The sequence below is a fragment of the Embiotoca jacksoni genome, unplaced genomic scaffold, assembly GCF_022577435.1.
Source record: "Embiotoca jacksoni isolate LCO1_2020_lvr unplaced genomic scaffold, fEmbJac1.0.p SCAF_52, whole genome shotgun sequence".
NCBI lineage: Eukaryota > Metazoa > Chordata > Actinopteri > Embiotocidae > Embiotoca > Embiotoca jacksoni.
The window spans coordinates 1271619-1287058 of NW_027185406.1; the positions used below are offsets into that span (position 1 = coordinate 1271619).

The following is a 15440-nucleotide window of genomic DNA, read 5'->3' on the forward strand; positions in this document are numbered from 1 at the left end:
GTGATTCCACTTTCTTAGAGTATTTTAGGAATTTAGGAATTTCACTGCAGCGAAATGAGTTCGCTCATAAAACAAGACCATCTGGCATAGATTTTTTTTTTTTTTAATTGGTGATCTTTAAGCAGATAGAAACAGAATAAGGACCGTGTTCGTCCCCCGTCGCTCTAAAGGGGGGAAATCCTGCAACTACCAGAACGACACATAAAGACACCTCCATGGAAACCACGGAGACGTTGGCAGAGTGAGGACATCCAAAAGAAGCACAAAAGAAGAAGAAATTTTTTGACAAGACTCAGGGTTGGACATACTGGGCTGAACAAAACCATGTAAATAATAATAATGAATAAACACCCAACAGGATTATGTGAGTAGAACACGTCATATGCCAGAAGTTAAAAGAGGGAAATAAGGAAGCTGGGAGTGGAAGAACTTGATTTAAAAAAAAAAAATGCATTGACTTTTATTGGAAGTTTATTACAGTAGCTGAAAGAAACAGGGCAGTTCCTTTTCCTTTTCCTTTTTTTTTTTTTTTTTTTTTTTTTTTTAAGTTTAAGTTTAGGTTTAGGGAATAGTAAACTCTGGTCCACACTCCAGTCCAGCAGGTGGCAGTAATACACCTTTAAGTTGGTCTGCCAACCCTCATAGAAGAAGAACGACTAACCAGAATGCTTTGCAACCACATCCTGCTGAGGTTTCTCCCCACACCGCTGCTAACAGACCTCTTTTTTGTTTTGTTTTGTTATTCCTTCATCATAGGTAAAACACCAGTTAACACACTCAATAGAACCGAGTCACCGTTTATTCCACCTCCGTGTTAACCTGCAGTGACGAGTCAAAAATGTCTGCCATGAAAAAGGTGCGTCGGAGAGCTTAACTGGCCTCGGCGGTGGTCGGCCTACAAACAAGCTGGCAAGCAATGGAAAAGTCCACGAGTCGGCACTTTTCTGACTTCTCATTTGAAACACAGATTTTAAAAGCTTCCTCTGAAACAACTTCGGTCAACTGTTACTGGAACCGGAGTCAGGTTTGGTGTGTTTACAGTGTGTGTGTGTTCACGGTAATGCAGATAAAACAAAAATGGCGGCCAGAACATTGATGTGTTTTTAGTAGTTTTTTTTTTTTTTTTTTTGATGTTAGATTTGGTATCATCTGGAAAAAGAAAAAAAAAAATGAGGAATGTGTGTTTTCTTGGTTGAATTCGCTGTAAGTTCCAAAAAAATGTTGTTCTTTCAGATTTTTTTTTTTTTTTAACGTGAACGAGGAAATATGCTTCTGTCTTCAGCTCCAGAACAACTACTTGTTGTTGTTGTTGTTTATTTCCAATCCCATGAGATACCTGTCAGCCATTTATGTGTCCTTTTATAGGCGTGTGTTGTGTAGTAGCTCTGCCTCTGTGTGCGTGTGCGTGTGTGTGTGTGTGTGCGTGTGCGTGTGTGCGCGTGTGCGCGTGTGCGTGTGTGTGTGTGTGTGTGTGTGTGTGTATGTGTATGTGTGTGTGCGTGTGTGTGTGCGTGTGTGTGTGTATGTGTGTGTGCGTGTGTGTGTGTGTGTGTATGTGTGTGTGTGTGTGTGTGTGTGTGTATGTGTGTGTGTGTGTGTGTGTGTGTGTGTGTATGTGTGTGTGCGTGTGTGTGTGTGTGTGCGTGTGCGTGTGTGAAGCGCGCATTAATATTCTCAGGCCGACCACTCGGCAACATTAAGCTTTAATACCAGCCCAGAGACCTCTGTTTCAACTCAGCGAGAGAAGGAAACCGTCTCAGCTGTGATGTTTATGTACACACACACGCACACACACGCACACACACGCACACGCACACACACAAGTACACACAGTGATAAATATGGAAATTTTTCTCTGTCTCAAAGACGCAGCAATGAACATGCAAATGATTCTCCCTCAAACACACACACACACACACACACACACGCACACACACACACACACACACACGCACACACACACACGCACGCACACCCGCTCTTGAAGCCGGGGTGTTTCTTTGAGGCCGTGCCATCTGTCTTCTGGTGTTTTAATGGAACTTGACAGGAGCAGACCACTCTATAAGTAACAGCGTTTTCCCTTCGAAGGGAATCCGGGTGTAACAAACTTTGATGCACCGCTTACCCCGAAAACCTCCGGGACTCCCCGACCTCCGCCTGGCCCCGCTCTCCCGCAGACCTCCGGAGCGGCGCGGAGACGAAGGTTAAAAAGCGACGGCGGGGGCGAAATACCGCACACGTGTTCCCGGCGCGGCTTCGTTGAGTCCTGCAAACTGAGTTCGATTTCTACGGCGGCCCCGGGGGGGGGGTTTCAAAACGCAAGAGCGTTTCACAGAACGCACAAACCTTCAGGGCCGCCGTAGATTCTCCTTCCCTCGGTCCGCACTCGTCTGCTGCCACGGTCGGGTGCTGCTTTTCGCTATTCGTGGCCCGTTGCAGTCTTCTAATCAGCAAGTGAGTTTGTTCTCTGCTGCCAGGAAATGACATTAATTCGACCTTTTTTTTTTTTTTTTGGAGGAAAAAGGAAATGCCAAAAAACGGAGATGAAAAAAAAAAAGGTTCTGTTTTCGTTCTAAATTTGTCTGTCTGACTGTTTTTTTTTTGTTGTTGTTGTTTGTTTCAAGCACCTGATTCAGAGAAAGCAGTTTGGATCTAACTGCTACTTCGACAGCTCTTTTGTTGTGTACGTGAACATAAGTAACCGAAACCTCAAAGTTTAGCGCGCTTTCAAAACTCGCGGCGTGTCGTGTAAAACTCTGCTGCGATGTCGGAAGCAGTTGTGTGAATCCTCTCTCGTCCCCAGAAACCCCCCCCCCCCGGGTTCGGTCTCTGCAGAAAGTTTCCTCGTTGTTTTACTTCCTGCTAAATGACCCGACGAGCGGCTTGTTTAAAGCTCACTGGAAAGAAAAAGAAAAAAAAAAACTAAATAAGACGAGAATCGGTTTCAGATATTTTACAGGTCGGGATATTTTCTGAAGTTGCGAAACCCCCGGTGGAACTTGGCAAAAACCGAATTCCCAAATTCCCAACCCCGAACAGACCTCGGGTTGATAATGACGCTATTTGAGGCGGCTTTTAAATGCGCGAGCATGCCTCCGCACCGATGTGAGAACGGGCATCAGGCCGAAAGCAGCGGCTCTCATTCTCCCTCCTTCCATCACACACACACACACACACACACACACACACACACACACACACACACACACACACTCACTCTCTGCCACGCTTCTTTGATGATGGACTAAATAGCTTGTTGGTGCTTTGATGAGTTTTTAAACAGCTTCCAACAGACTCCAAAGAGCCGGGTCGTTGACACGACTCGGCCGGGACGCCGTCGCTTGCTCGCTTTATTCCCCTCGGTCGGTCCTCGGCCTCGACCGGAGTTCTCTCTCCCGGGGTTTTTATGAAGATAGATGTTCGGCTGTGTCCTTTTTTTTTTGAATTGTTTTAATAACTGAAAGGGAGACTCAAATTTTGCCCGCGGGGCGTCCTGATTTATGATCACGACTCGGCCTCTAAGACTCGCGCGGGAACGAGCGGCTTCCGGGATCGAAACCGCGGCGACATTTACGCCAGCGCGGTTCACATTTTAAAACGGCGGATCGAGGAAACGCCGAGTAGCCTGTTTCCCGTCGTCCTTAAACCCGTTTTCTTCCTCACAGCTGGGTTATCTTCAGATGTGATGTGACGTGATCACTGTACCGAAGGGAAATTTGGTGTTTCTCAACTTTTTCCAGAGCCCCATTTCCACCGTCCGCCAGCATCAATGTTTGTTCCAATGGTTTCAAAATTGAAGGTCTGGACGCTCAGCAGGACGCGAAGGCTGTAAATGATTCCCTAATGGAGCGTGGTAACGCAAAGCTGTAGTCATAATACTGAGCGCATTAAAGTGTAGTGTGAGATTTGTCTTTTTTTTTTGGTGCGATTCAAAAACGCACAAGCATAAAAAAAAAAAAAAAACTAAAAAAAAAATGGATTTTTGTTGTTGCTATTTTAATCTTTTGTTTAACACCAACCTATTCTTTCGCCACGTCAACTCACCTCTCGCAAGATCTCAGTGCTGGACTTCTGTTTCAGGTCAGCGATCTTTCCCATAATGTCGTCAGACAATTATATTTAGAATCAGAAACCGTCAGCGGCAAAAAAAACAAAAAAAAAAAACACTTAAAGTGGACGCATGTTGACGAGGCGCAATTTCGCCGGAGCATTCCTTCGCAGCCCGTTTTGTGGCTGCGGGCCGAAGCGATCTCGTTCAGTAGTGGACCAATTTAAAATAAATAAATAAATAAATTGTTGTCTACATTAGTCACTTGGACCCAAACGATTAGAAAATAGCGTTCGGTGTTGGAAAACATACAGAAATTTCTCTTTAACATGAAAACATTTTCAACCCTATTTTGTAGCCGCATGAAAATACAGCAAATCACTTCAGTTTAGACATTTCAAACACTGTATTTTGCCTGACTTGACGTTTTTAACGCCTAAAAAGATCAATGCTGGCTGTTGCGATGCTTCTTGTGTATTACTTTGCTGAACTTATTGATCGCACCTGAGTTCATATCTCCTCTTTTTATTTTGATCTAATTCTTTTTTTATTATTATTATTCTTTTTTTTTTTTTTTACAGCATTTAAACACAAGTTCAATTAAAAAGGAATTTTATTTTCTAACATTTAATTATTGCTATCCAGCTGAAATCCGGTGACTCCGTGCTGTAATCCGACACCTCGTGGACCCTGAAGTGATCCAATCGATCATATTTGACTTCTGACAACTCGTGCTGCAGCCAAATGGCACTTACTGTGTTTCTCTTCTTCTTTTGCACAACGATTAAGCGATGAAGTAGATCCGTGGCCTGTCGCTGAAATATTTTTAAAAAGACTCGGTCGAGTGTGTGTGTGTGTGTGTGTGTGTGTGTGTGTGTGTGTGTGTGTGTGTGTGTGTGTGTGTGTGTGCGCTGCGTTCAAAGACCTTGGCGCCTGATTTGTCAGAGAAACTTATCGAAGGAAAACATTTTGTTTTTCCACTGGAGGGTTAACGTTATTCAATTTATTTCCATTGCCGTGTAAAATGCACAAGTGAGCAAGATTTTAGCCTCGTTTGCGCTTCTGTGAACAAAGGTTGTTTGTTTTTCTCTTCAAGGACGTCCCCGGTTTGTGTCTCATAATTTATTGGTCCATGTAATGTATGTGAGGCCACACACACCAAACAATTACACCGAGAGAGGGACTGAGAGTGTTTGTAGGACGGGGCCTTTAGTTCCTTTTTGCCTTTATGTTTGTTTGTGTGTGTGTGTGTGTGTGTGTGTGTGTCTGGGTATTTATCTTCCTCATGTTGTGGGGACATAAAGCTGTTTACTTAGTCACACTGTGGGGACTCGCCTCACCTTTTGGGGCCAAAAAACAAGTCCCCGTAACAAGAATAATTACATTTTAAAGTGTAAGACTTGGTGTAACGTCTCACTGAGGCCGATGGCTGAGAAAGAAACAGTGTTAGTCTTCAGAAAATGAATGCAAGTCAATGTAATGTCCTCAGAAGATATGGAAACAGTCAGAGCCGTCGCATCCAAATACGGTCACTCCCTGCTCCAAACCGCCCAGCCGAACTAGCAAAGATGGCCGCCGGCCAAAATCCGAACTCGAGGCTTCATAACGGCCGCTCGCAAACCGACGGGCGACGCCGCCGCTGGTTGCCGCTTGGTTTGAACTTTGGCAGAAACATTTGGGACAATGCGAGTACACAATTTCACAAAATATATAACGGGTTGAGTCATTTCTAGACATTTTAGTGCAGAAAAGTTGCACGTTGTAGCTTTAAAATGCACCACAGTCGAGGATCGATCATCTCATCTCGTCTTCGATGCGTCCGCCTCTGTACCTTTTTCTTCCCCACAAACTGTGTTGAGGAGTATTTTCTGAATCAGACAATAACCTGCACTTTTACACAGAAGGTGTAAATCAACGGCGCGCCCCTCCGATATAGGAGCCAACAACGTTTCGCCGGCGTGAACCGACGGTCTCCTCCGCCAAGGCCTCACATCGATCCGCCGCTCCTGAAACTATTTAGCGTCTTCTGCTGAGAAAACCCGTTTTAGTTTAGAGGGAACAACACTCTTTTCTTTTGTTTTTCAGCTAAAATGTCCTGAGTGATTCTCCGTGGCACATATTGATTCTTAATTCCCTCTCACCGGGCATCCTCCAGCTCTGCCTTTCTCTTGTCTTGGTGTTTCCGAGGCTTTCCGGCACACGAACAGAGAAGACTGCTCTGAATTCACACAATGTTGAAAACATATATATATATATATATATATATATATATATATTTTCGGTCCATTTGTATACAGAGCTGTGTTTCCTGCTGACTGTGATATTGATCACCGTAGCTTTTGGTTTTCAGTTTTTGAACACAGCTCAGGTAATTAAAAGTAAAGAGAAAAGTGGAGGGAAGTAGCAAACACGAGGCGGATTATTCACCACAACCTGTTGAAGTAAAGAGAACTTACTGACCTGAAGGAGACAGACTTTACGAAACGATAGTAAAACTGCACGAGTGCTTTTTTTTTTTTTTTTTTTTTTTTTTTTTTAAATCACTTTGTGTAATACAAAGATGAACCCTAAGAATAACTTAACAAATAGTGAGTACGCGCAGCATCATCGCAGAAACAATTACATCCGGACAACGTGCAGCACTCCTGGAAACAAATATGAGCACCATATTGAAGATGTAATGTTTAAATAGGTTTGGTTATTTTTCTATTTTTTTATAAATTATAGTCAGATAACATCATAAACACAACAGAGCGATGAGTTGCTTCTGTTGGCAGACGAGCATCCGAAGCTTCTCCCGGCACTGCGAGTCGTGGCGTGTTGAGCATCTATTTCTATATCTATAAAAATGTCCCCTCTGGGATTAATAAAGTAAATACCATACCACCATACCATACCATACCATCTATTGCCGGGTCACGGCTTGACCAGAATGAAGATGAAGGCGAGCCTTTTTTTTCCCGGGCGATGAAGCCTCCCGTCGTAGCAGCATATCAGAAACAGCGGCCATACGGAGGGCCGCAGAGACCCGGCAGAAACATGGCGGCAGCCCGGTCCGGTCGAGTCCTGGAAGTTTCTCAGCAGTCGGTTTATTTAAAGAGCGCTCGGTGTCTGATTTTAGGAGTTTTGTTTCAGTCCTGTGTATTTCTGACACGCCAACTCAAAAGCAGGCAGCATTACAGATCTTATTGGGGTTTTTTTGGGGGGGGGATTAATGTTTTTAGAAGTTACCTGCCTCATAAAAATAACTCGACTGGTTTATCTGGCTGATTCTGTCCCACATTTGCAGGGTCAGTTCAAACTTTAAAGTAGTTCCATCACGACACGGTTTGAAATCAAGCTTCCGCCGTTCGCTTCCTGTTTACGTGGCCGGTTGCGTTTGATTGGACAGTTTTGGAGCTGTTTTCTACCAACAGATTTACACGCCAGTAAACGTTTTACCAGCAGGGCGGGTCGATGTGCATTTATGGCCGTAAAAACACGGGACTAATCGCGCGTTCGGGCGGTTGGGAATTACGAAAGTTCCCATCCGGCGACGTATCCCGCTTTTGAGTTGAGAGCGTTCACAAACAGGCGCCCAGAAAATCTTTCTCTATTTCTGCTGTCGTGATACAGAAAAGTGACAAACTGCCTCGTCGTCATCTTTATGAACCAACACGGGAACCAAATGTAGCTCAGGAGGTCGTTGCTATTCATACGCTACATTTCGACGTACCATTTTTCTTGTGAGATCTTCACAGCTCGAAAGGCGTTTCACGAGTATTTTCCCATTCATTTTTTTTTTGCTACTCATGAATGTATTTATGAGCATCTGGCCATGGATACAGAAGTCCAGGCATTTTTTTCTTTTAACCTGACTTGTAGTTTCTTCTTGCTTTTATCTGGTCGTCCATACCTGCAGGCGGTCCTGACACCTATCGGTGCGCTCGGCGTTTTCGACTCGGGGTACAAAGCAGCTCCGCTTTCATGATATTGTCCAAACTTCACCGCAAACAAGATGGCTTCCCGGGCACCTTTTTCATCCGAAGTAAAGCCTCTTGGGGGGGGAGGGGGAACGACGACGACGACATCACAGAAAAACACACCGTGCGGGGTTTGAACCAAGGTCACACAAATAGGGTTGTTGGTTTGTTTTTTTTGTCACGAAACCGTGAAACGCAGGAGGTTTGTGGCGAAGTGAGATTTAATTTCAGTCAAAGGGTTTGATTTGTTATTCCCAAATAACCATATTTAGACGTGACAAGCTGTCTCTGTCTGCGTGGATCTCCCTCAGCAGGCTGTAAAAATGACCTTGTCTTTGGGTGACAGACTGGACACCTGACATGTTGTTTTGCTCTCTTCCTCTTTAATGCACGCACACGCACACACACACACACACATGCACATGCACACGCACACACACACACACGCACACACACATACACGCACACACACACGCACACGCACACACACACACACACAAAAGGTGAAGTGACAGTAAGTGATATACCAGACGCTCTCTCATCGTGAAGACTTATCGTACACCAGCATTATAGAGGCAGGCTTTCCAGGCAGGCGGGGACACACACACACACACACACACACACACACACACACACACACACACACACACACACACACACACACACACACACACACACGTCTAGTGTTGAGGTTCTGGGGACAGTTGATCCCCAGACAGATTAGGCTGCAATCTGAAATCTCCTCCGGCCAGCCCTGAGATCATGTGTACACACACACACACACCACACACACACCACACACACACACACACACACACACACACACACACACACACACACACACACACACACACACAGTTGCGTCGGAGCTTTAAAGTCAGACCTTCAACAGACGGAAGGGACTCGCCGGTTAAAAGTTTGACCAAAAGTCTGGAGTCCAACCACGAACGAATTTATAGACTTTTTATTTGAACTTAGGGTGAGAAATAAATTGCGCACCGATGGGAAGCGAATCGATGATTGGCAGCTCACCTCGCGTAGGTGAAACATTTAAAACAACAAGTAGCCACCGGAGGATGTCAGAGAGTCGGCCGAGCTCTGATTTTTATTCAGGGAGTCTCTTTGAGATCAAGCTCTGCTCTGCGAGAGAGACTGTAACCTCGGCCGGTGAGCGGTCCGATGTCTTCCCTCTGCTCCACTGGTTTCACCGTGCCGCGCTCCGTTCGCGTGCGACAGGAAGCGTTTCCAACGTTTCAGAGGGGCGAGCGTTCGATACTTCGCATGGTATTTTGGCAGGTTTCTGTAACGCTCTGCCGTCGGCTGACCCTTCAGTGGAATCTGCCTCGCCCCGCGCCGTGGGGGCGGGGGGGGGCACTTCGCCGTCGCGAACCAAAAAGAATTTCATCAGTGAAATATTAGCGCCGGCCTTCAAAAACCCTCTCATTGATCTCACTCCACGGACAAGATGCACTTTGCTTTCAGATCAATAGTTGACTCCGACGCAGCTGAGTGAAACCTTCACTGAAGGTAAACCCAGCGTGGACCGTCCTCTCCTCTCATATCTCGATCAGATGAAATGCGTTCGAGGCCACCGGTGTTTGATTATATAACAGCTGCGGACCGCTATCCCCGGCACATTTCATTATTTATCTGCCATGTATCTGTTGACGTGCCGGCGCTGTGCCACTCCGACTTCTGCTTCGAAATTGAAATTGATGTGCGGCCACCGCGGAGGAAACATCCGGCGGGTTCAGGCTGACGAGCATTTTGCGCTTTTTATTCCACTTTGTTGCCATCAGGAAAGTGCTCTGAAAATAGCTTGAAAAAGTCCAAAAATTCTCTCCCCGTCATTACGTCTGTCTCTTTGCTATCTCCGATTGCTCGGGCGTTGAGAGTTTGAGGACGGACGCGTTGCTTTCACAACAAACCCCTCCCTGGTTCTCGTTTCTTTGTGTCTTGCCTGTCTTTGCTTAATTTCTCACCAACTTCTTAATGTGTTTTTTTTTTGTGCAGGTTCGACTACCAGGAGCTGCTGCACAACTCCAGTTTCTGCCTGGTGCCGCGGGGCCGACGTCTTGGATCCTTCCGCTTCCTGGAGGCCTTGCAGGTGCGTCTGTGGGCTTCTGCTCGCATTGATAAAGTTATTGCATACTGGGTTTTCTGCCCACTTGTGTGTGTGTGTGTGTGTGTGTGTGTGTGTGTGTGTGTGTGTGTGTGTGCGCGCGCGCGCGTGTGTGCGCGTGTGTGTTCGTGTTCAAAGTCTGAGCATACTATTGGCAGAAACCCGTCCAGCATACAAAAATGGACGGAAAGAATCGAGTCAGTGTTTAAACTTGATTCTTTCAATACATTTGTGTATGCTATGCTCTGTGTAGAAAAAAAAAAGACGCCATTCGTTTTATAATAGGACTGTTTTACAGAAACATCAACGCGTCGGTAGCATTTTACTGATTTAATCGTCACGGCGGAGCTGATAAAACTGACGATGTGTTGTTGTTTTTTTTAATTCCTGATATAATATCCAGTGGAAACGATCGCCATCTTAAACCAATTGATCAGTTCATCTACAAATTCGATTGGCGACACCGTACTCCCGAGAGAAAAAAAACATGATTTATATCAGAAAAGAAAAGAAAAAAATGACAAACTGTATGTTTTCGTACAAGAGACAGCGTCCCTTAGTGTCTACAGTAATTTGTAAGGCGCAAAGGAGGAAGACGTACGACATTTTGAACGAAGCAGAAATGTCAGAGGAGGTCGGGGTGGATGGTTGGGTCAACAAAACATTGGATAGAGATGTTTACAGCTACTGCAGACGGTTAATTTATTTTTTTATTTTTTTTAAATCAAAAAGATTGTTCCCGAAACGTAACCCTCCTGTTGTCCTCGGGTCAAAATGACCTGCAGCTGTGTTCAACCAAGTTCTATTTTATTTTCATATTTTTTGGGGGATCATTGGTGACATGGAGGCTGTGAGGGTTTGTTTAAAGAATGATGACCAATGATCCCAAAAAATATAGAAATAAAATATAGAAATAAAATAGAACTTGGTTGAACACAGCTGCGGATCATGTTGACCCGAGGACAACAACAGGAGGGTTAATCATGTTGTTTGTTATCGTAACCAAGACCACAAGGCTCCTGTAACTTCACCTGAGTGGCCATTTCATTCTAAACCACAGCGTCCTTCCCTAACCTTGACACAAAGCACTTCTTTTACCCTAAACTACGATCCTTCCTAAAGCTAAGCACGTCATTTTTGTGCCTAAACCTCATCAAACCTTTAACCACATTGTTGCCACATCATAAAGCAGATTTATTTTTTATTAATATAACGGTTTTGAAGGCAGAGACCAATTATGCCATCCCAGGATATTGGATATCAGATAAAAAAATTAAAAATTATGCGTGTTATGGACGTTCTACATATTCAGCTTCTTTATTCGGAAGACTTTGCTGAAAATAGCAACACAACTACATAAAGCACTCACGGGGTTTGCACGAGTCAGGCATTTTGGTGTTTTGACTCTCGAGCCTTAATGCAGCAAACCTCAATGTATTTGACATTTCCACCGAGCTGTCTGCACAGGGAACATAAATAGAATCTGCCAGTCTTTTTAAGATGTTAGCGTACCGTATATTTAGGATGTCACGCATGGTATGTTTATGAGAGGCTGCCTTGAAGTTAGTCTTTTTACCGGTAATAACAGGATTTGATATTTCAACTCAGTGTTTTCAATCTGCCAAAAGCAGCTCTCCATAAACAGCAAACCACTCCCACCGGTTTAAGAAAATGTTCAATATCCAACCAAAAACTCTACGACATTTCCACATCACGTCTTTCTTACTTCATTCAGAAATTTAACTGTTAAATTGTCTCATGAAATTTTTCTCTCCTAAGTTAAATTCCATGCGGTGTTTCTCAGAATCAGAAGGTCATTTTAGTGGCTAAACCCTTTGTTAATTATTTTTTGGGGATTAAATCCAAATTGTGTGCAAATAAATAATTACTCTTAAAGTCCCCCTCGGGTCATTAAATACGTCAAATTCATACGAGTCGTCCCACCCACACAACCATACAGGTTGTTAGCCTTGTTTTTCCTGAACTGCGACTCGCAGGTTTGCCTCCTCAGTTAGCGCCCCAGTTTTAGCAACAAAAACAAAAAAGCACACTCCTTATAGGGAGAAATCACATTATGTAAACGTCATCTGAACTGCGTCACCAGATACGACCACTAGAGGTCACTTGACGTTGAAACGTAACTGTGGGCCATAGTACGCTAAAAACAAAAAAAAACTCGGGTGTTTTTTTTGTTTTGTTTTGGAGGAGGAGGAGGATAGACTCTCAAAGTCCCAGAGGCAACTCCAAAAACACAACATTCGTACTGAGGAAAAGTAAAGTAAGCGCAGTTCGATTCTTCATTATTGATACGTCATCACATGAATACGGGTAAAGACTTGCCGGTCGGCCTGTGGAGCTCCAGCGCAACAACTCAAAACGGTCCTACCGACAGCGCATCTCATCACGATTGACAATCTGTCGTCTCCCGGACCCGGGAAAGGTTCTGTTTCTGTCGCTACGCGGCAGAGAGGAGAACGTTTTACTCGTATCCTCAGACCACAGACGTGTTCGTCTCGCATTAGCACGTCGCTTCTGTCTGTTGCTCTGACGTTAAGTACCAGGCTCTTCCTTGTATTTGCCTTCGGCTGTCTTGTTTTCCTTGTTTGTGTTTGTGTTTTTTGTTTTTTTTTCCCCTCTTTCTGATTAGATATTCTGTTGTAGACAGTAAGTTTAAGGCATAAATGGGTTGTGCATGCCTCCACCCTCAGGACTCATCTATTTTAGTCACTATGAGGATGTTTTTTTTAACACGTTTCCCCGCAGTAGATTTAAGTTTCTTTAAACACCTACTGTAACTGACTTCACCGTTGTTTTAAACTGCCCTTAGTTTTGAGATGCCAAACAGCAATATTAAGTTTCCAGGTGCCGCGAAGTAAAAGTAAAGAGCGACCATAGATATGAACATATACACAAATACGATTTTTTTTTTTTTTTTTTAAATCAAAATCAACAAGAGACTTAATGTTCTGGTGACATTAGAAAAGAAAGGAGATTTATTATGGTAAAGATTGCTTAAAAGCAATAGAAAGAGTGATTGCCTGAGAAATGCTTTAAATAATTAAAATTAATATTCCATTTGAAGTGCACATCAATTATTTTAATGGATTTTATTTATGTTTTTTTTTTCAAAAAATCCGATCTGAGAAAACAAAAGGAAAAAAAATTGTAAAGATGCAAAGGCGCGATAAACATAAAAATTCAGAGTCCGTCGGAGGAGGACAAACAAAGAGACGACAGCGAGAGAAAGACGAGGCGAGGGAAAGGAAAGTCGTCTCACAAAGCCAGACTAATCAAAGCCGCGAGATTTCGTCGACAGGTCACCGATCATGCACTCGGCATTTTGTGAATCTCCTTTAATCTCTCGGTTTCACTTGATTGAGAACCCAGTCGAACTTGAACTTTAAATGAAAATACCAGACTTACGGCAATCGCTCACTGCTCTGCTACTTCAGACCGCACGTTCAAAATCACACCGTACGGTCCACCGTTAAAGTGACGCCACGTGGCGCCAAACCTCAGATCGGGATCGCATTCCCCGAACAGCCGGCCATGGAAAGATGGAAATGATCGGCACTTCTAAACGGTAAACACCTATTTAACTTATTTCACTTGTTTCTATTCATGTTCTAATGTGTATGAGCAGAAATACAGCACTGTAAGAGATGCTTTGTCAGCTCATAATCAGTAACATTTTAAAGAATTTGACATGTGAATCATGTTCATCACATCCCCTCAAACATTTTACATTCAGATATTTCGCGTGAAAACACAGCAGAACTCGTTACGTATTTAGGATTTAGGATCTCTTGCGTCATCGTTTTATTTGTCGACATCTGCGTAACACTTAATTTGTTCTTGTGTCTAATTATATATGCTGCAAAAGGCCATAACTGAAATGGGCTAGACCACACAAGCGCACAGAACATGTAACATACGTCAACGTTTCAGAACATGTAACGCAGACTTCAGTCAATCCGTTTTTTCACAACGAATATCAGATGAAAAAGATGGAATCAAAATTGATAAACAGCAATAAACATAATATAAGAAGTAACATTAAATCAGAAGCACATCATATTCAATTCTTTAGAATAAATACATAAAACTGATGAATAAAACCCTAAAACAGATGACACGGTTGGTTCCATTTAAATCATTCATTTTAAGCAGTAAATATTCATAAATATTGGAAGATGAGGTTTATTTTTTGATCGTTCCGTTTCTTAGATTTGAGACCTACGTATCTCGACTGTAATGCTGATCTTGATTGGTATTTTGGCGGATAGATATGGTGTAAGATGGTGATGAGGAATGGATGAGGTCGCGTAACGGGACGTTTTTGGGGGTTGTTCGCTGTTGAGGGCGGAAATTAAGAAAAAAAAAGAAAAGTAGTTTCCTCTTAACGCCACGTTACAGTATTAATACCACGTCAATGTCCGTACGGCTTCATCCATTACTACATCTTGTAAACCACTCATTACTGTAAGCCTTTAAATGCGTCCCACGTCGGTCGGACGTCTCTCCGACTTGCACATCTGGAGCTGCTCGAGAAAAGGCATCCAGCTGTGATCTTGGGAGCTTACGGCGGTTAAACTTAGAGGTCTTTGACACCTCTCAAAGTGTGTTGTCACTGCCTGATTAGAACATGAAGGGTCCACAGTTATTTATTGTGAAAACCCCCTCAGGCTCATTCACTCCTTCCTACGGAAGGAGGGTTAAAAAAAAAGAAAAGTAAAATCATGGCCTTGCAGACTTGCCTGTTTATTTGTCCTATTAACCATTCATTCCCGTCAATGGCGCCATTCATTCCTTATAAAACCCGCTCTCTTAAATTAGAGGCAGGCCTTGTCTAATTCCCATTACTGTTAATTTATAACATGCTGTTGTAATGTTTTTCGATGGGACAACGCAAGCTTCTAGATAAGCCACAAAATACGTGAAATGAAAGAAATTGTCCAGAAACTAGTGTTTTTTTTTTTTCCCCCCTTTTAAACGCAGTTTAATGGAGCGGCGGAGTGCAAAATCGGCTCCCATCCATTAACCTCCAACGATGAAGAGTTTCAAGAACCTCTTCATAAAATGAATATACAGCGTTGCTCGGGGCTCCCGTGGGAAATGAAAACAGCTCCTATAATGAAATAAGTCCCATAAATGAATCCGCTAAATACCGAGGCACACAGGAAAAATACATAAATACATTTCATTTTGTCCTTAATCTTTTTGCAAACTCTTATTTGCTCGTGAAAAAAACAACAACTCTTTGGAACACGTTGAAAGTGTTTCATCAGACAGAAACCAAACAAAGAGG

The 15440-nt window shown here is 43.5% G+C and overlaps 1 protein-coding gene across 1 annotated transcript in view; it reads left to right on the forward strand.

Annotated features, from left to right (window-relative positions):
- The window catches only part of LOC138212049 (exostosin-1), a 196460-nt gene that overhangs the window by 142704 nt on the left and 38316 nt on the right, over window positions 1-15440 (forward strand). Inside the window, exon 4 of the mRNA XM_069172284.1 lies at window positions 10024-10117. Within this exon, the coding sequence (XP_069028385.1) occupies window positions 10024-10117 (94 nt within the window). The remainder of the gene's footprint in view (window positions 1-10023; window positions 10118-15440) is intronic.